This window comes from Helicoverpa armigera, chromosome 24 (genome assembly GCF_030705265.1).
Source record: "Helicoverpa armigera isolate CAAS_96S chromosome 24, ASM3070526v1, whole genome shotgun sequence".
In the NCBI taxonomy this organism is placed as follows: Eukaryota; Metazoa; Arthropoda; class Insecta; order Lepidoptera; family Noctuidae; genus Helicoverpa; species Helicoverpa armigera.
The window spans coordinates 4440399-4460100 of NC_087143.1; the positions used below are offsets into that span (position 1 = coordinate 4440399).

Consider the following 19702-nt stretch of genomic DNA (forward strand, 5'->3'; position numbering starts at 1 on the left):
AGTTAAGGGAACTTTGTAATTTTTTTGTAGTTAAGATCTAGTTAGTCCTCGCAATTTAACAGCCCTGTAGTATTATAGATAACGGATTATATCTCCCTTTTTGCTCGTGTCTTAAAAGGCCGTTTTATAAATTAGCATTGATGTATCCTGAAGAGTTATAGCAAATATGCCAGAATATTTTTTCATATCCAATTTGAACTTTATAATGTACCTAATCCTATACATATTATTATTTCCCAAAAATCACCATCTATCATGTTTTGTTCAAAATTACATAAAAGTTATATTTCCAGATTGGTTCTGCCAATGGCACGTTCGAATGGGTTGGTCGAGTGAGTCCAACATACTATGGCGCGTGAAAATGTATTCAGAAGCACATAACGAGACTGTTTACGCGTTGCTGTCTAGTATGAATACGCCCTTCGCTGGATGGAAGGATACTAGCTTTAATGTTATGTGAGTTCCATATCAATAGAAAAAAATACTGCTTATTTTTTAATCAAAGGTGATTGAAATCTGTAGCGCATACAATAAGACCTAGTTTTCTGAAAAAACTGTGGTTTTGATACATAATGTAATATTTATTGTTATTGGGAAAGCAAGATGTTTCAATGTAGATGCGCAAGACCATACGTAGGTATGTTTATATTCAAAATGGAACGAACAGCTAAAGTTTAGTTGTTTAGCTGCTAAATTAATCAAAGGCCTTATATGTATGAAAAATGTTTAGTGTTTGACAGCTTTTGCGTAAAAAATAATTTGAACAACCATATTTTTTTATTACTCCTCAGATGGAAGTTAGCTATATAATGATTGAAAAATCTGCCCTCATCGTAATTTGAATAAGTACAATTTACTAATACTGAAGCTAAAATTTTGTCCACCAGGTGGCGTTACCACGACAACCTTCAAGCACTAAACGGCAGTATGAACTGGCAAGAAGACTACCTAGCATTCAGTCTACTAGCCGACTACTTGTTCAAGACCAATGAGTTCTATGGCGAAATCAATGCGGTCGTCAACTCGACTATACCGACCTTACCTAAGGCGGCCGCTATAGCCAAGCACAGGGTTGTTTGGAAGAAAAGTGCTGATACTCTGCTTAGTTTTCAGGTAAGATTAGTCTTATGATTTAAGATATAAGGTTGAAATTACAGTGGCAGTGTTGAAATCTCGAATATGCAAGAGGAAGATAAGTCTGGAACTTTTTGATTACGCGTTGTCATACATCTGGAATACAGTGAAGGTAGGTCATAACTATGACATTGATAAAAGGGAAATTCGATGTTACTTTGGGCGTCTAAACTAAATGACACTCTTTCTTTTAGTTTGGAATTTATCGTCACAGAACCGGCTTAGGTATCAGCGGGTAAAATAGGTAGGGAAAGAGAGGGCCACATGTAAGTACTTATTCTCGGAATTTAGTTACCTACGGACTGCCAACCATCGAGTTTCGTGCGAACTTTATACCATCTTTTAGCTCCTGTTTACTGCTCCACTTATTCATTCTATCAATTATTTTGCTCAAAGCTGAATTTAAATAAACATATTTGCATCAGTCCTATCCTGGCGAGCTGAAGGTAAGTAAGTACTCAAAAATAAAATAAATGAAAAAAAAACTGAATTCCTAATGTGTTTTATTTTTAAATCTGGTGAATTTCTAATTACAAATTACCTATCTTATACTGTCCCACATATACCCATATAATTTTCATTCATGTAGACTTTTTTGATCAACCATACATTTCCTTTTCAATGTATTAATCATCTCTTTACAACTATAAAAGAATCGCCTTTCTATAGCGTTAAGTTTAAATTTAAATTAAAATCATCGGCAGGGATATTGAGCCCTGACCTTCACCTGCGCAGAAGCGATTTATTGGTCTATTGCCTTGTGCACAGTGCGCAAAGCGATCCCCACTCTTCTGCCGAGAGCTGAATATCCGTGCCGATAACTTTACTTACCAATAACAAACCAAACAAACTTATGATTACAAAGCCTGTTTACAGCGTCTATTTTCATTTCAATATTGATTTCTTAAATAGATCAGAGAGTGACAATGACACAAGCGTCTATCCGTCTTACCACAGAAACTTTTAAACATCAGTTGAAGATTATGACATTGACATATAGGTCATTTTGCAGCCACAATGTTTTTAGACAAGTGTAAAACAGGTGTTTAAGTTTTTGTAGTAAGGCCATATATGTTTACATTTACCTATATAATGTTAGAGTTACCAAATACAATTTTAATGAAATCAGTTTAGCGATTTCAAGTTTATATCAATCTTTATATTATTGCTTCTTAAATACTAACATTTACAGTGCTTCACTTATCACTTCTAGAAACATCCATTATCCACATAAGTATATGTATCTAAACATATTTGGCAATATTATACAGACCTTATCAATTAGCATACCAATATAGTTTCTTATAATGTAACAATATTAAATTTTATATGCTTGCGAAAGTTGAGATAAACATGACCAAATATATTAATGGTACATAAGTTGCTTAATTATAACTATAGGAAATATATTGTGTGTTGTGGATATCTGCGCTCTAACATACAATATGTTTATTTGAAATTACTTTTCTACAGATTTATTATATGTATAGATGTTTAAATTGTGTGTTTAAGTGGAAATTGCAAACAATATTGTGCGATTCCAATCTTGATCATTTTGGCAATACTTCAAGCTTGCATCTAAATATGTATTTACAGACATTCCAAACAGTTATTCTCAGAATTGTTAATTTTGGTTTGGCTTTGCCGAATCAATTTTGGTGCAATGTTCGAGAAGCAATGAAATGATGTTTAGAGCCAATCAATGCAGAATTATTCCTATTTAATCAACGTGATTACATCTATTGTCAAAAGATGCAACTTACAATAAATCAGTTTCTTTAAAGAAAAGATGTTACACAGCTCTTCAACTTTATCAATAAAGAAGCAACATTAATCATGAATACACATACATATCTTTAATCATAGCAACAACATACAATTTTGTCTTAACAAACACTACATAACCTAAAGTGTACTCCATCACTCACTTCACTTCTTTAGCTTTCTCTAATTTTGCTGTGAAGAAACACAGCAGACTTAGGGAAAACTAAACATGTCGCATCAAGAGGCCACTTCGTCGTTTGTCGACTCGAACTCCAGCTTGACGTCATCGTTCAACCCGTCGACATCAACCTCATTTTCAGACGCATTCAACATGTTCAAAGTAACTTGACGAACAGGAATACTGGCGTCCTCAAACGCTTTCTTCTTCAGCGTAGTGCGAATTTGGTTCACAGTTCTACCTTTGATATGCTGGCTTAAGTTGTTCAAGTCTATGGCGAATCGATGCACGCAAGATCTAAGCATTTCTATCTCGTCGTCCGTCCACTTTCCGCCGGGCTGCGCGTCCCCCATAGGGTGCAGTAACTTCGTCATTTCAGCAAGCTTGTTAAACGCGGTTCCGGCTTCACGGAATATTTCGCTCACCTTTGCGGCGGAGTTATTCATTGTTGGATGCTAAAACTTATGCAATCCGATGGAAAACGACTATAGCTGAATGGTCCAGCTATTTAACGTGGATAAATGCTTGTTTTATTAATTTTATTTCGATTCGACGGCAACGAAACAAACTACCTCCAAATATTTTTCTCAACTGACATTAGCGGGCGTGACGTTTGTCGTTAGTGTCAGTTGTCAATGTCATATGTGTCAAAAATTCTGAGCGCGTTCCAGATACGTGTTTTGAAAATGTTAAATATTTAAAACAAAACTTATTCGTGTTTTATTGTAGTCTTTAAAAATCGTTTAATGTTTTATTTCTTAAAATAATCGATTTGCTTTCTTTTATTTTTTTATTATGCATAAGTTACTGGAATGAAACTTGTGACATATTTTTTCTTTACAGTACAACGAAGATGGTCTTCTTATGATCAACTCATCATGGACTCTGGAGAGAGGACAAAAGGAGAACAACATTACAGGCAGAGTAAAACTCCTGACGCCTTTCCCTGTAAGTATCTTTCTTGCGTTTTTACCTTAACACGGCCTTATTTAATAAAAATAAATCTTATCTTGCAAGTTGACAATAATGCAAAATTACTTTACAGGGCTACAGACAAGGATTCCTCCGGACGGAATTCGTGTTGGGCCACAAACGAGACATTCATGGCATCACCTACCTTGACCTTGAAGAGAAAGTACTCAAGATTTATGTCAATGGTAAGTTCAATACATTCTACCAGTTAAGAATATTGGCTTTACTACAAAAATTTAAATATCTGCTGAAAATTTATCTTAAAAAAAACGGCTGCTAAACTGGCTTTATTTCAACGTCATAATTTTTCATTTTTTTAGACAATTGTTCAACAGACGTTTAAAAGTTTTTATGTAAGACAGTAAATCTTCCTCTATAAGTAAAGCGAAAAAATTAACAAAAATATTTTTGGACTGGCGATACAGTCACAGTATTGGCAATATTTAAAGTCAATTGTAACCGCCCTTTATTATTACAGTTAAATCTGTTCTCTAGTCCTTAATCTTTTTCTTATCCTTCAGGTCATATGCGTCGTATTACAAACTGCATGTTAGTGGTGAACGTAACTAGTCCAATGGTGGAGTTCCCGCAAATGACGGCGCGTTTCGGGTTTGTAGAAGCTGATAGACATCTTGTCGCTATGGTGGTGACTACTAATTCTACTACTGGTAAGTACTGTTAAATTTGATGTTCAATATTCAACCTTACAACTAAAGGTATAAGGTTGAAAATTGATAAACCTGTAATACAAAATTTGTGTACATTTGTCGATTAAGTTTAGATTTTCAACCTTATCGTTAAAGCAATAGGGTATGAAATTGGTTGATGTTAAACATGGGAAAATTGGTACTTTGGTAGAGTGCCGCATCATTTCTCTTAGACGAGCTCTACTAATTTATTACTAATATTGGCTGATTCTATCCCAAACTTTTAGGTTTTATGTCCACATTTTATTTGTAGGTATCGAAGTGCTTCTAAAGCTGGTGACATTGCAAGACTTCCACGTATTCGGACATGTTGCGTTGCCGATACAGTACCTGAACAGAGCTATGATCATTGCCAAACGAGCGCCTGAAGAGGTAATATATTTAAGATCTTGAAAATTATGTAAACTACTCATTTATTTAAATATAGTATTTACGATTATATAGGATCCAATTTACGTTTACCTACGACAAATATATTTTGAAACGTATAAATTCAAATAAGAAGAAAACTAAGAAATTCACAACTTACAATTTTGAAACAATGTGCTGATCTGACCTATAAATACTTGAGACTTCGGTTCTATATCGGTAAATAGACTCTCGATTCTCAAATCGAGAATTTTTGCAACAATAAAGTATATTTAACTTTTAGTTCAGGTATTAACTACCTACCCACAAAATTTTTCAGTTGGACTACAGAGTAGGTTGGGGTTAAATGGACTTCGGTTTCATCGGCATCTGGTACTGACGATCACCCATCAACTTTGTGTACTTGTACAAGCTTTACACGCCGCTCTTACATACTTTTAATATAGAAATGCTGATCCGATCTATTGATTATAAAGGCATCGATTCTCGTACAATTATATCGAGCAATAGACTCTCGATTCTCAAATCGAGAAGATTTCCAACAAAAAATTATATCAAAGTTCGTTTACTTATTTTCCAGTTGGACTTCAGAGTAGGTTGGGGTAAAATGGACTTCGGTTTCACCGGCATCTGGCACTGGCGTTCACCTATCAACTTTGTGTACTTGTACAAGCTTTACACGCCACTCTTACATACCTACTTTTAATTTCCTTGTATAGAAATGCTGATCCGATCTATTGATTATAAAGGCATCGATTCTTGGACCAATATATCGATTAATAGAATCTCGATTCTCAAATCGAGAAGTATTTTTTTCTAACAATATACATTTGTGTAAGTTTAGGCTATTAATTTATTCCATTTACTTCCAGTTGGACTTCCGAGTAGGTTGGGGTAAAATGGACTTCGGTTTCACCGGCATCTGGCACTGGCGATCACCCATTAACTTTGTGTACTTGTACAAGCTTTACACGCCGCTCGAAGGATTTGAGGAGAACGGACTTGTGTTGAAGAATGTCTATGGTGATGGACTTGATACGGAAGTCTCTATGAGATTGTCTACGCATAAGGTACGAATCAATTTGAACTTTAATTATAGGCGTGTAAGATTTATTTTAGATTGTCAATTTCACATATAATTATAAACTATTCTGTACACTAAACTTTGTGTAAGGAGACAATGTTTTATGATTTTTGTATTTGAAAAACTAACTTTTTTAGATAATCTGTCTTATATCACCACTCTGTCTGAACTCTGGTGTTAATGTATTGGAAACGCCAATCATTAAAACGGCATTTTAATTCTCAACATCTACTCTCATAAATCTGCCTAAAATTGTAATGCTAAATATTTTTTTATTTGTATAATTGAATATACTTTTTTCATTTAAGCAACGTATGTATTCCCATGTACTATATTTAATTTTGCACTAAAGAAATTTTGTTTTTTTTCCACAGTTCGGCATAGCAATTCTCCTAAAAGACAACGGTAAAGGTCTTCTAGACGTACTTAAGGACAGATTCCAGCACGACTCGCAAGTGGGCTCCGATATGTTCATAGAGAACTTCGACACTAGAGCACGGGTCGTGCTCGATACTTTGTACTATCCTACTATTACGTTCAATTCGCATCTTATGAAGGTTAGTAAATTTTAAATCTTTTATTTTTTAAGATATTTTCGTACCTAAGGTTAGGTTAGGTCAGCGGGGCCAAGCATGGCCAAGGCCTGCCGGGGCTGCAGGATTTTTCGAAAGAATTACCGCGGCCCTGGTACATAAAAGGCCTAAGAAGGAACATGATGGGTTTTAGTCAGTAAGAGCCTGACACTCCCTCACCACTGCTAACCCACATCGGTAAGAGTCATTTGATGATTTCGCATCAGAAAAAAGGTTAGGTTAGTTCCAACACGACTCTCAAGTGGACTCCGATATGTTCATAGAGAACTTCGACACTAGAGCACGGGGCGTGCTCGATACTTTGTATTATCCCACCATCACGTTTAACTCGCATCTTATGAAGGTTAGTACCTTTTAAATCTTTTAATTTAGATAGCTTCTGGTTCCACCTGCATCCCGTGAGAACCTTCGCATGAACCCGGATAAAAAAGTAGCCTATAGCCTTCCTCGATAAATGGGCTATCTAACACTGAAAGATCTTTTCAAATCGGACCAGTACTTCCTGAGATTAGTGCGAGAGATTATTAGTATAGATATTTAAGTACCTGAGGTTAGGTTAGTTCCAACACGGTTCTCAAGTGGGCTCCGATATGTTCATAGAGAACTTCGACACTAGAGCACGGGTGGTACTCGATACTTTGTATTATCCTACCATCACGTTCAATTCGCATCTTATGAAGGTTCGTATGTGTTTTTTTTGAGATGGTCATTTCGAAAGTCAAGCGTCACATTTTTGATTATTTCAATCACCGTCATCAATTTTTCGGGAAAGTTAGGAGTTCTCGAAAAGTACATCGTTCTATATGACAGTTGTCTTACTGGTCCAAGTTATATCTTCAAAAGCCGTCGTCCAACCCTTAAATATAGACTTAAAAATGATTGACATACCTGGTTCATAATTTGATGTATATTTTGATGCTTATTTTACAGTTCGTCGGTCCAGATGAAGAAGACATAATGGAAGTGAACGCTACACTACACTTGCCTGACAAACCACCTATTGTGTTAACTGACGTCTTTATTTTAGAGGTAAGTATTCATATTTCACATTGCATAATAAGTTAAATCCAACTGAAAGCAACAGCTAATACAACTTTTAGGTATATGATTTAATAGATAAATTAATGAATTTTAAAGTTACATAAGCGTCACTTTTTCGTTTTGAAAAATATTGTAGAGACGCCAGCAGGTCCACCTACCCGAATCTGTCAAATTTTACCAATCGAACATTGACCTTCCACAATTATGATAAGGTTGTATTTGAAGTAACTTGACAGATTGGGGTAGGTTGATGTGCTATTGTCTCACCAAACTATACCACAATCGATACAATCGAAAGAAGTTTAACCGAAACTTAGTTTCAAACCGCACCATTAAAAATACAACCTATTATTTATTATTTGTTCCAGCAATACACAGTAATGAGAAACACCCTTAACTTGGTGACTCCATTCCAAGCTGTGAAGGAATTAAAGTCTGTGTATACAGTCGACATTATATTAGGAGAGAAGATCAATGTTACCTGTTTAGTTCTGTTGTATAACGGGACTTATTGGCATGAGGTGAGTCGCTGTGTATTTATAATCTATATAGATTGTTATTATTTATCTCTATCTCCGCTATAATTGAACGGTTTTTCTTTCTTTTTAGTGTTTCTAGTAATTACTGTTAATAAAAATGTTTAAAGTTAAAGCTTTATTAAATCTATTTCTGACTCTTTCTTTGTCAACAATATAAAAAGTGACAGCAATAGATTTAATAAAGCTTTAACTTTAAACATTTTTGTTACTGTTTTAACCTTTAAAGATACAGATAGATTAAACATATACAGAATTTATTGGATATTAAAGATTTTGATGTCTTACAAAAATGCATGTTTGTCTTTTTCTTTTCCTAACATACAATTTGGGGACTATCTTACATAATTTGTTCGCCCTATATTAATTTTAAGACATTATAACAGTTTTCATATATTTACAGATATCCAACAAAATATTCTACGAGTACGAATGTGGAGAAGACGATACGTACCAATCATACGTCGCGTCCGTCGGCATCGCCACGCCCCTCACAGTGTTGCCAGCGCTGGAAGCGAGAGTTGCCGCGCGGTTAGAAGACGCTTTGTGGAAAATGACGGCCGATATCGCCATGCCGGCGTTTACTATCACTGCTTTGGCTAGTTTAGAGGTAAGTTTATTTAGTAATAATAAGAATTACGTCGATTTTAGGTAACGGGATTCTTTGAGATAAAATAAAATTGTCAAAAAGAATGCAAGACAGTTTTGGCAGTATCATCAAACTAGGCTAAGGGTTGAATCTTGAGGATTAGAGCTGCAAAAGACAGGTAGAAAATTAATTATTTGTGTGTGTGTGTGATGTATGTGTGCGCGTGTGTGTGTGTGTATAGTGGTATGTTTTCGTTTTAGTGTTAAGTTTTTTTATACATATTTCGATATCGATAAATTAAATTATTCTCCCAACAGCTAGACGACCCATTCGTAGAAACATCAGGCAGTCTGAACCTAACATCAGCGTACTTAGAAGACTACTTTATCAAGATGCAGTTCAAGAAAGATTTCTCCGACGTCGAGAACGTAGTGGGCGGTGGTATACAGATACAACAGGGTGAACAGAATAACTATGTGAGTATTGTTAATCAATCATCTATTTAGTCAATACAATTTTGGATATAACATGATGTTAGTACCACCAAAAACTTAGGACTAAAATATTATATGGAAAAAGGGTGTACTTGAAACGTATAACCATTTTTTTTTTCTTTTCACTTTCTCATCTCCCCCCTTTTAGCTACGTAACATAACATATAAAGCATATTATAATTTATGCAACCAATCTATACATTGTTAATGACATGTTAAAAGGAGACCACCTGAGTACATCGGCAATGCGACACTCAATCTCGATATACCCGGTCAAAGGCGCAGAGGCAGGCCAAAACTACGGTGGTTGAGTGTCGTAAAGAAAGACATGGAAATCTGCGAACTTAAAGAGGAAGATGTCCAGGATAGAGCGAAGTGGAAGAAGAAGATACGGAAAGCGGACCCCGTCACAAGACGGGATAAACGCTAAGAAGAAGAAGAAGAATCTATACATTGTTAATAAATAGACAATGTAAATCCACCGTGCTTCTTTATTTGATTTAATATAATTGACATGTTACTTGTCAGTATCGTTTGTGGACGTTAAAATAATCCAAATAATGAGTCAAAAATTATATAACAAAATGGTAAAAAACAACCGACAACGCTATAATATCGGCATCAACATATATTGTTATCACCTTTACCCAGGAAAAAACAATTTTCAACTTATATCTCTCTCTTCCAGCTATTCGCGGACGTAGTATGGCGTCCAGCCCCCCACCGTCACATTCGCTTCAAGTCCCGCGGGGCTCTCGCGCCCGTACTATCTCCCGCCGAACTGAACTTGTTATACAGCGAAGATATATCTAGAACATTGTCAGTGGACTTCAACAGCGAGACCTACTTCTATACGCTGAAGGCAGATCAGACGCAGACTTCTGTTAGCGCCACTTTGAGCAGTCCTCATGAAGGCTTCAGGTACTTTTATCAGTTTTAAGTATTCAAATATAATTTAGGTATCAGGTGTCTGAGTTGAGGAGGTCGGATAAGTAGTCTTCTATATAAAACACAGGTACTCATACGTTCAAACATAAGTTCTTTATGTTTCTGTATGTCTGGCAGTGGAATCATCTTTTCAAGTAACGAGACATAAATGTTTCAGCACATAATGTTTATTTAAATAATTTTATAGTTATCATTGTTTGTAAGACTCCTATAACTGATTTATATAGAAGAAACGATTCGTTTCGCTTAGGTATGGTAGTTTTTTACATAAGCTTAACATAATAAATGTCAAAGTTACCGCCCTGAAACGAAACGAACGATTCCGAACGGTGATCGGCCTGATAAAAATAATAATTATAGACCTATTTTTGAAAGCTAAATACCTACCTACCTATAATACATACATGGATGATTTGTTAATATGTTTGCTTATATTTTCAGAGCAATAAAAATAATAACCGAGTTTGAAGGCGATGATATTCGAGGCTCCTTCGTGACCGACACTACAGAATACAGCATCAACGGCAAAGTGCTTAATAGGAAACCGCTTGAGGTAAGTTTTAGTTCCTTAAACAAATACACTTTTAATAAAACTATAACTAACTAATAACTTCAAGTTTCATTGACAGTAATTTCATTAAAACTTTTAGAGTATATGTAATTTCAATTTCAAAGAAGTATGTTGGATTAATATCCAATAGTTATAAAATAGTTTTTTTTTGCTGTTACACAAATTTTGATATACAAATGAAGTTTAAGACCCACATAAATGATTAGAATATGTAAATATTAAAAAATGTCAAAATGGATCATTGAAGGCAAATTTTAAGCAATAAATTATTTAATAATGAACCCTGATTCCTCTCCACAGATGGCGTTAACCCTAGTCCCCCGAGGCCAAGGCGAGAACGTAGACATTCGTATAAAGTACGAGAGCAGTCCAACAGTGTACGCACTGTCGGCTAACTTTGTGGGACCCGTGTCGGCCACTCTACATGCTAGGACCGAAATGGCCGCTAATTTCAGTGACATTAATGTTAAGGTTTGTGTTTTTTTCACCGACTTTTTTCCAAATGTGTTCCAACAGTGTGTTTTTTACCTTATCCTCACTTCTATTGTTATATTCATATTTTTACCGAATATTATAAAATGTATGAGATGGCTGATGATAGCTATCACTGGTCTGACTACATACACTTATATATAGACTTTATGTGTCCCACCATTGACTAATTCTGCTCCCATTGCATACAAGAAGCCTGTTTACACCGGAATCCATTTTAATATATTCCTTTTTGACCGCTCTTAAACATAAAAACTAATTTGCATACGGTTTTTTACATCCAATACTAAAAAACAACTTTAATTGCAGCTGGACATCCCAAGGTCAAAATACAAGGACATATACTTCAAGTCCCGCGTGGACAACTACCCGGGTTTAAGGAAAGTGCTCAGTGTGCAGGCCGCCACTCCGTTACAGAGAATACGATATGTCAAAGGAGATACTGATTTTGAGTGAGTATACATTTTATTTAAATGGATGGCACGTTAAACTGTAGGTCCCAGCTGTCATTGAACATCCTTGGCAGTCGTTACGGGTAGTCAGAAGCCAGTAAGTCTGACACCAGTCTAACCAAGGGGTATCGGGTTGCCCGGGTAACTGGGTTGAGGAGGTCAGATAGGCAGTCGCTCCTCGTAAAGCGCTGGTACTCAGCTACATTTGGTTAGACTGGAAGTCGACCCCAACGTACTTAAATCTTTAAAACTATGCAACGGATTTCCTTATATAATCCTTATATAATATTATGTGTCAGTTCGCGGTAAAAGGTACCTTATGGGGTGTTGGCACTTACGACATTATGTTTTTTTAGTCTAAGCAAGATTGTAGAATTTGTATCTCCAAATGACTTAAGCGCCAAAGTCCATAAGGTACCTTTTGTCATGAAATGACAACAATGTGTGTATAAACATAGATCCATTAAATAGTAGAGAATATTAAGTATCAGCATTGTACCGGTGAGAAGCCGGGACAAGTCGTTAGTAAGAAATAAATCATAATTTTTGACTGCAGCTTAAAATACTATATTAAATGATTTATCTCTGTGTTTTTTTCTTTTCTTCTAGATTTGGACCCAAGACTGGGTACCTACTGTGTAAATATGCGTTACCCGATATGGAAGGAGAAGGCGATCTCAAATGGAGCTTCTTACTTGGCGATCTGTTTATAAGGGTGAGTGGAAACTGATCTAAGTGGAATAAAAACTATACATATTCATGTAAATTTAGTACATGCGTAACTGACAAAATGGTGTTAGTATTTACCATCAACCTAGTATAATTATTGCTGTAGTAATGTCTTCCAAGAGTCCTGTTTCCAAAAACGACTATCTCTCTAAAATTCTAGAAAATTGAGTTCATGAGTTGGTATGAACGTTACAAAGCCAATCGATTGACTTTGCAGTTTGAAATGTCCATATAGGGACAGTCCAGTTGGTTTGATTAAAGTTTTTGTCATACCTAATACCATTAGGTTTTTAAGAGTAAATTGACGTTGTTGTAGATATTATTCCATCATGTTCAAATAAATATCAATCCTTTGACCACATAATTCTCCGACTAGCCACCTTTCTCCTTACTTATTTTCCCCTTGTATTTTTACCAGGCTCTAGGCCACCAACACGTCCAGAACATAGAGAAGAGCGTAGACCTGGACATATACTTCGGCAACAGCACCACTCCTGACATGATGCAGAAGACCGACGCCGGCTTCAAGATGGACCTCGACCACGTGTGGCTGTAAGTTATTATATTATAATATAAAGGGTTTAAGAACATAGAGAAGAGCGTAGACCTGGACATATACTTCGGCAACAGCACTACTCCTGACATGATGCAGAAGACCGACGCCGGCTTCAAGATGGACCTCGACCACGTGTGGCTGTAAGTTATTATATTATAATATAAAGGGTTTAGAACATAGAGAAGAGCGTAGACCTGGACATATACTTCGGCAACAGCACCACTCCTGACATGATGCAGAAGACCGACGCCGGCTTCAAGATGGACCTCGACCACGTGTGGCTGTAAGTTATTATATTATAATATAAAGGGTTTAAGAACATAGAGAAGAGCGTAGACCTGGACATATACTTCGGCAACAGCACCACTCCTGACATGATGCAGAAGACCGACGCCGGCTTCAAGATGGACCTCGACCACGTGTGGCTGTAAGTTATTATATTATAATATAAAGGGTTTAGAACATAGAGAAGAGCGTAGACCTGGACATATACTTCGGCAACAGCACCACTCCTGACATGATGCAGAAGACCGACGCCGGCTTCAAGATGGACCTCGACCACGTGTGGCTGTAAGTTATTATATTATAATATAAAGGGTTTAAGAACATAGAGAAGAGCGTAGACCTGGACATATACTTCGGCAACAGCACCACTCCTGACATGATGCAGAAGACGGACGCCGGCTTCAAGATGGACCTCGACCACGTGTGGCTGTAAGTTATTATATTATAATATAAAGGGTTTAAGAACATAGAGAAGAGCGTAGACCTGGACATATACTTCGGCAACAGCACCACTCCTGACATGATGCAGAAGACCGACGCCGGCTTCAAGATGGACCTCGACCACGTGTGGCTGTAAGTTATTATATTATAATATAAAGGGTTTAAGAACATAGAGAAGAGCGTAGACCTGGACATATACTTCGGCAACAGCACCACTCCTGACATGATGCAGAAGACGGACGCCGGCTTCAAGATGGACCTCGACCACGTGTGGCTGTAAGTTATTATAAAGAAATACACGATTTTTCTGAGACTAGGTACTTAACTTCAGATACAAAAAGAGAAAGTAAAGAGGAAGCTTTGATTATGCCAAAGCACTCAAGAATTACGTACATTTATCTTGGCCTGAAATGCTGGAGAATTATATTTACAGGTTCCATTTACAAAACTTCTATCCATACAACACAAAAGGAGACCCTATATGAGATTAAAAAAAAAACATTGAAACACCCACTTACTCCCTCACGCTTCTAACCCACAGCGGGAGGAGTTATTTAATGATTTCCCATAAAAAAGAACCTACTCCTCTTTGGGAAATCGTTTTACAAAATTATCCTAGACATTTTTTTCTCTCCACAGGATCGGCGCAAACGCCTCATTCGGCATAATAATGAACAAGCGAGTGAACTTAGTAATTAACGCGGTACTACCCAAGCCGAACGTAGATGTTCATACGTTATACATTGACGGCGATATGGGAACGCCAAACGAACCGCTTAAGACTTTAGAAGCAGAGTATAGGACCGATGTCACGAAGATTGTTACTGGTGTTAAAGGCAATGTAAGTATTTATATTTTCTTATTCTTTTGTGGTTTTTATTTTTTTATGAAGTAGTGCTAGTAATGTGGTCTTACTCATCTCAGATATTCTAAAAATGGTTCAAAGGAAAGATATTGAAAATTCGATTAGCCATCCCTTCATTCTTTAATGTATCAAACATATTTTTGTACGAGAAACAGTATTTTTTATAAATGTATTTGATGCTACTAATATCCGTTCAAAATATTTAAGTTTATTTCTTTTCACTTAAGTAGCTCAGAACATAAAGGTTTTGCTGCTGAAAAACAGTGAGCTAAATCATGAATAACTACTACACAAATAACTATTCCTTTGGATTGCTAACAAAGGCTGCACTTTTACGTTAGTAAGAGTATATCAATTACTATATTAATTATTTCTTTAACACAATTAATTACCTAAATTCCAGTTACTAGAATTACCCGAAAGTTTCGACACAAATTCCACGATAACTTGGACGTCCAGCACTGGCTACAAACATATCGATAACAAAGTGAATTACAAATGGGACATCAATGGCTCGAACCATGTCGACTATACTTTAACTTCTCCTATGTTCGATGACGTACCGACTCTGAAGCTTAAGGGATCATATCAAAAGGATTTGGTTCATAAATATCATATTGTCAAGTAAGTACTGTTTGTTTGATGTATTTTTTACTTTGCGCAAAAGGGTTATGGATTTTGCGCAAAGAGCTTGAGTTATGCGCACACTTTGCGCAAAAATTCAGATAGGTCATAAAAGTGCAACATTATTTATTTTCTAGTCTGAACGAGAGATTTTGAAACAACAACTGACATAAATATATTAATATTTATGTACAAATCTTTTATCTACACCGATTTTTTTGAGGAATTCTTTTTTTCAGTTACAGTAGCTTACATTTCAGCTAAAAAAAGAACTTTTCTATAGTTTCACTCCTTCTGCATGTGTTATTTATTTATTAAAATTAAGCATACCAACAGAATATTATCCTGTATACAAAAATATTTCAGGAAATAATACTGTACATATGTATATTTGTTTATTTTTAGGGGTAACATGCATCACCCAGGCCCCAGTCAGATTGGAGAGATAGACCTCCGATATGGTGGTGTTAAACATACGGACGGACACTTCAACTTTACTACACCCTTCAAACGGCTGCCTTGGCTCAAGTCTATATTTGATGTAAGTATTTTTTAACTTTTCTTTGAAAATAACGCTTTTATAAAATCGGATAAACACTAATAATAATCAAGATTTTTTTTTAGATTTAAATGTTTTTTTTTTATATTTAGTATTTAAAATGTAGAAAATCTATTGTGTAATAAATAAATGAAAATAAAAATATCAAGAAAAAACCTAAATTACTGCTGACGGACATGACATGTTTTTAAACGTTTGAACGCGTAAAAAGAACGTACTATTTGGCTATAAAATGTAAAATATTCCGTTTTTGGATATTGAGCAAAAAAAAAATACGAAATCCTAACCATATGGAGCCAACTTTTTTCTCCACCAGATAAACAACTTAGAAGAACACTCAGACAACAAAGTGGACCTCTTTTGGCCAAACAAAACAGCTTCCATAAATACCACCCATCGCTACCACAAACAAGACAAAGGCTTCACTCAAAATGGCGTAATATCCCTTTCCGTTCCACTCAGTCGTCAACATCTTGTAAACACCGAGTATTACTACATACAAGGCGACAAATGGAGTAATGGAAACGCAACTATAGATTTTGACAAAGAAAGATTTGTTAAAGGATCCTTCAATCAGATTTTGACGAAAAGTGCTAGGAATTTGGACCTTGCGACTATGGATATAGAGGTCGAAAATGTTCATACGCCTGTTGGGATTAAGTATATTCATGAGTATGATAATACTGGTAATACGGTGAGTATTGACAATAAACTGTTCGACTGATTGACTATTTTAGTCTTACTTTTTTTTGAATCGCATTTGAACCTTAACAAAAAAGGCATATCCTTGATCAGTAACAAGAAATAATTTGGACACTCCACATTTCAGCACATTTTTTATAGTTCTAGTCACGATTTCTAACGAAGTTAAATAGACAGATACTTTTTCCTTGTTCAGACTATTTTACACTGAACTTTTATTGAATTCTTCCATAAACAACTTATCTATATCATCTAAAATTCCCTTTCAAACAAAAATATTTACACAATTCTAAACCAATTTATTTATCTGTAATACCACACAAATTAAATCCACTTCCAAAAGCCATCCAAGAATCTCCAAAAATGTACACAACTTAATCTAAATCCATCCACAATTCCTTTCAGGATGTAAAACAAGCGACAGTATTCCACCTTCACAACGCCACAAAATTCAACGTTACCGGCAAACTCGACGTTTACACTTACGATATAGGCAAAAATCTCAAGCTGACTGCTATTCACGGTAACCGAACTTGGACCTTTGACAATAAGTACGAAGCGGTCGATAAGGAGCTTAAACAGGGAACGAAGATTAAGTGGGCTGAGGATGTCTGGTTTAATTATAATTTGCATGTCACTAATATGACTACGGTAAGTAAATATTATTTTCTATGCATTTTTCTTCCTATTTTTTAAATATTTGTGTGTTATTCCTATACAGTAAAGAACGATTCTCTTAGCTCGAATGTGTTCTAATATGTCAATTTTGAAGGCTAAAAACAAAATTAGCTTCAGATGAAAGAAAACCAAAACTGCTTATGCTATTTACATTCTCGTGCTTTGACGAAAAACACTTTCCAGACTGTATTGCTTTCCACTGTCTACTGATCTCACAAGTAATATACCTACTCAATTCAATTAAAGAAAACTTTTTCCATATTGTATCTCAACTAAAAGTCATCGATATAAAACATATCAAAACTTTTACCTTTATTTCATCGAAGCTGTAAAGTCATCGTTAAAAAAACAAAGTTATAAATATGACGGCGCCACCGTCGATGTGTCAACCGTCGATCTGTCAACGGTGGACCTTATATAAAGCGGCGCGCGCGCACGACTCGGGTCTTAAAGTCCGGTTAAGCAGTACACGGCCTCCTAGGCTGAACTGCGAGATGCCATACCAAAAACGACTCGGGTCATTCGTTCACCGACCGTTGCCGAGTGCACACCTCCCACAAATTCGTGATAAATAATTGTAGTGACTAATATTGTGTTAATTGGAATAAACCAAGTGATTGTGTGAGAACCCCTTTGTTTTATTTAAACGATGTCGGATCCTGACGCCGACAAATACAAAAAAAAAACATAATATTATTTTACATACTTTTCAGGATGAAACCGAATCCCAACAACTAGTAATGAACGTATGGTATCCGCTCCGTACATTCAACCTAATCGCTCAGTACAACTTACAAGACACACTACTAGATGGTACAGCCAGATTACATTGGAACGTCAAAGAGGAGAATAAAACTGCTGAGTTAAGAGGTCGGTGGGAAAACCCGCCTGTGCCTGAGGGAAATTTGCATCATGTTGATCTGTCGTTAGCACATCCATCGTTTAGAAAGGTAAGTTTCTTATATTATACGCTCTGAATAAACATAAATTACAGCAAAGACTGCTGAACTGTGAAAGTTATAATGCCTGTTATACTTCTTTATGCAGCACCTTTTTAAATTTTAATGACCATAAATCCGGTTTTGTTCTTTATTTAATTTAAGTCTATTTTTTATATAAAAATAATCTGTACATTTTTCACTTTCGCACTACACTAACTAGGAAATCGCAGAAGTAACGACGCGGTCACGATATCAAACATTTTAACTTACCTATTTGAGTCTTAATTTTTTTTTTCTCTTTCAGGACGTAACACTCAAAGGCCAATACATATCAACTCCATCAGTTATGTCAAACGTTTCTCTCGAATTACAATACTCAGACTACGAGAACGAATACCTCAAACTAAAGTCCATTTTAACTGACAATTCTAACGGGCCAGTTAGAGATTACAAATTCGCTCTCACTTGCAAACATCCATCCACGAATCTAGATTTGGATATGAAATCTGATATACATATACATAGTCGCTGGTATTATTTGAATAACTTCTACAGGTTCCAGAAGTCGCTTTTCTATGAGAAGTTGAGGCATAATAAGTTTTTGATTGATATGGCTAATAGTGCTATTCAGTATGAGGTAAGTTTTAATTGTAGTTTTCGAAATACTAAACTGTCAATGTGTGTAATGTAGTAAAAAGTATCTTCTAGATCAGGATTTTGAAATAAGAACAGACACTTTTTCTTTCTTAAAAATAAAATAAAAATATAAACTTAACTGACATAATTTTATTGGAGAACTTGCTGAAGTTTTCCTGATCGAGATATTATATTCCAATATTTTTTTTTTATTTAGTGAGATCAAATTCCACCCATAGCTAAATTCAATAAAATCTCATCATGCATCATGCCATTCATTACCACATTTCTTCAACCAACTAAAACCTCCTTTCAGCGTGCAAACGAAACCTACTTCTACAAAGTAAACGGTACTTGGGAACTAGTGTACCCAGAATTCAAGTTAAAGGCATTAGTCAATAGACCGACGGGCAATGACACCGGGACCGCCACGCTTTCTATGAAGAACAGGTCTTTTATAGCGCATTATAATAGTACTGATGGTAAGTATGTTATTATTATCGGTCAAGCCTATTTGCATAGATTCTAGCACATCAAGTTACTGTAATATGTTAACATTACCAATCAACATTGGACCTTAAACTTTTAGAGATAAAGTTAAAAATCTAATTAAGAAAGACAGATTGTAATAAATTGGTGTGCTGGTGTCTGTACCAAATACAACCCAGTTATGGAGTAACCCGAAACCTCTTGGTAAAGGTGATTAGAACTTCTGCTTTAGTTCAAACCGCAACTACAAAAAAAAATTGTGTTAAAAATCAT

General features: G+C 35.7%; 1 protein-coding gene across 1 annotated transcript in view; it reads left to right on the forward strand.

The window, feature by feature from the left end:
• The window catches only part of LOC110382727 (uncharacterized), a 59277-nt gene that overhangs the window by 26903 nt on the left and 12672 nt on the right, over positions 1–19702 (forward strand). The window contains exons 30-55 of the mRNA XM_064041221.1: positions 294–456; positions 888–1113; positions 3920–4024; positions 4122–4233; positions 4570–4716; positions 5009–5127; positions 5997–6194; positions 6583–6765; positions 7732–7830; positions 8211–8363; positions 8782–8988; positions 9285–9443; positions 10150–10382; positions 10851–10962; positions 11281–11451; positions 11782–11924; positions 12534–12639; positions 13072–13205; positions 14575–14776; positions 15204–15424; positions 15830–15965; positions 16300–16677; positions 17091–17336; positions 18077–18313; positions 18609–18941; positions 19257–19422. Of these exons, the coding sequence (XP_063897291.1) occupies positions 294–456; positions 888–1113; positions 3920–4024; positions 4122–4233; positions 4570–4716; positions 5009–5127; positions 5997–6194; positions 6583–6765; positions 7732–7830; positions 8211–8363; positions 8782–8988; positions 9285–9443; positions 10150–10382; positions 10851–10962; positions 11281–11451; positions 11782–11924; positions 12534–12639; positions 13072–13205; positions 14575–14776; positions 15204–15424; positions 15830–15965; positions 16300–16677; positions 17091–17336; positions 18077–18313; positions 18609–18941; positions 19257–19422 (4689 nt within the window). The remainder of the gene's footprint in view (positions 1–293; positions 457–887; positions 1114–3919; positions 4025–4121; positions 4234–4569; positions 4717–5008; positions 5128–5996; positions 6195–6582; positions 6766–7731; positions 7831–8210; positions 8364–8781; positions 8989–9284; positions 9444–10149; positions 10383–10850; positions 10963–11280; positions 11452–11781; positions 11925–12533; positions 12640–13071; positions 13206–14574; positions 14777–15203; positions 15425–15829; positions 15966–16299; positions 16678–17090; positions 17337–18076; positions 18314–18608; positions 18942–19256; positions 19423–19702) is intronic.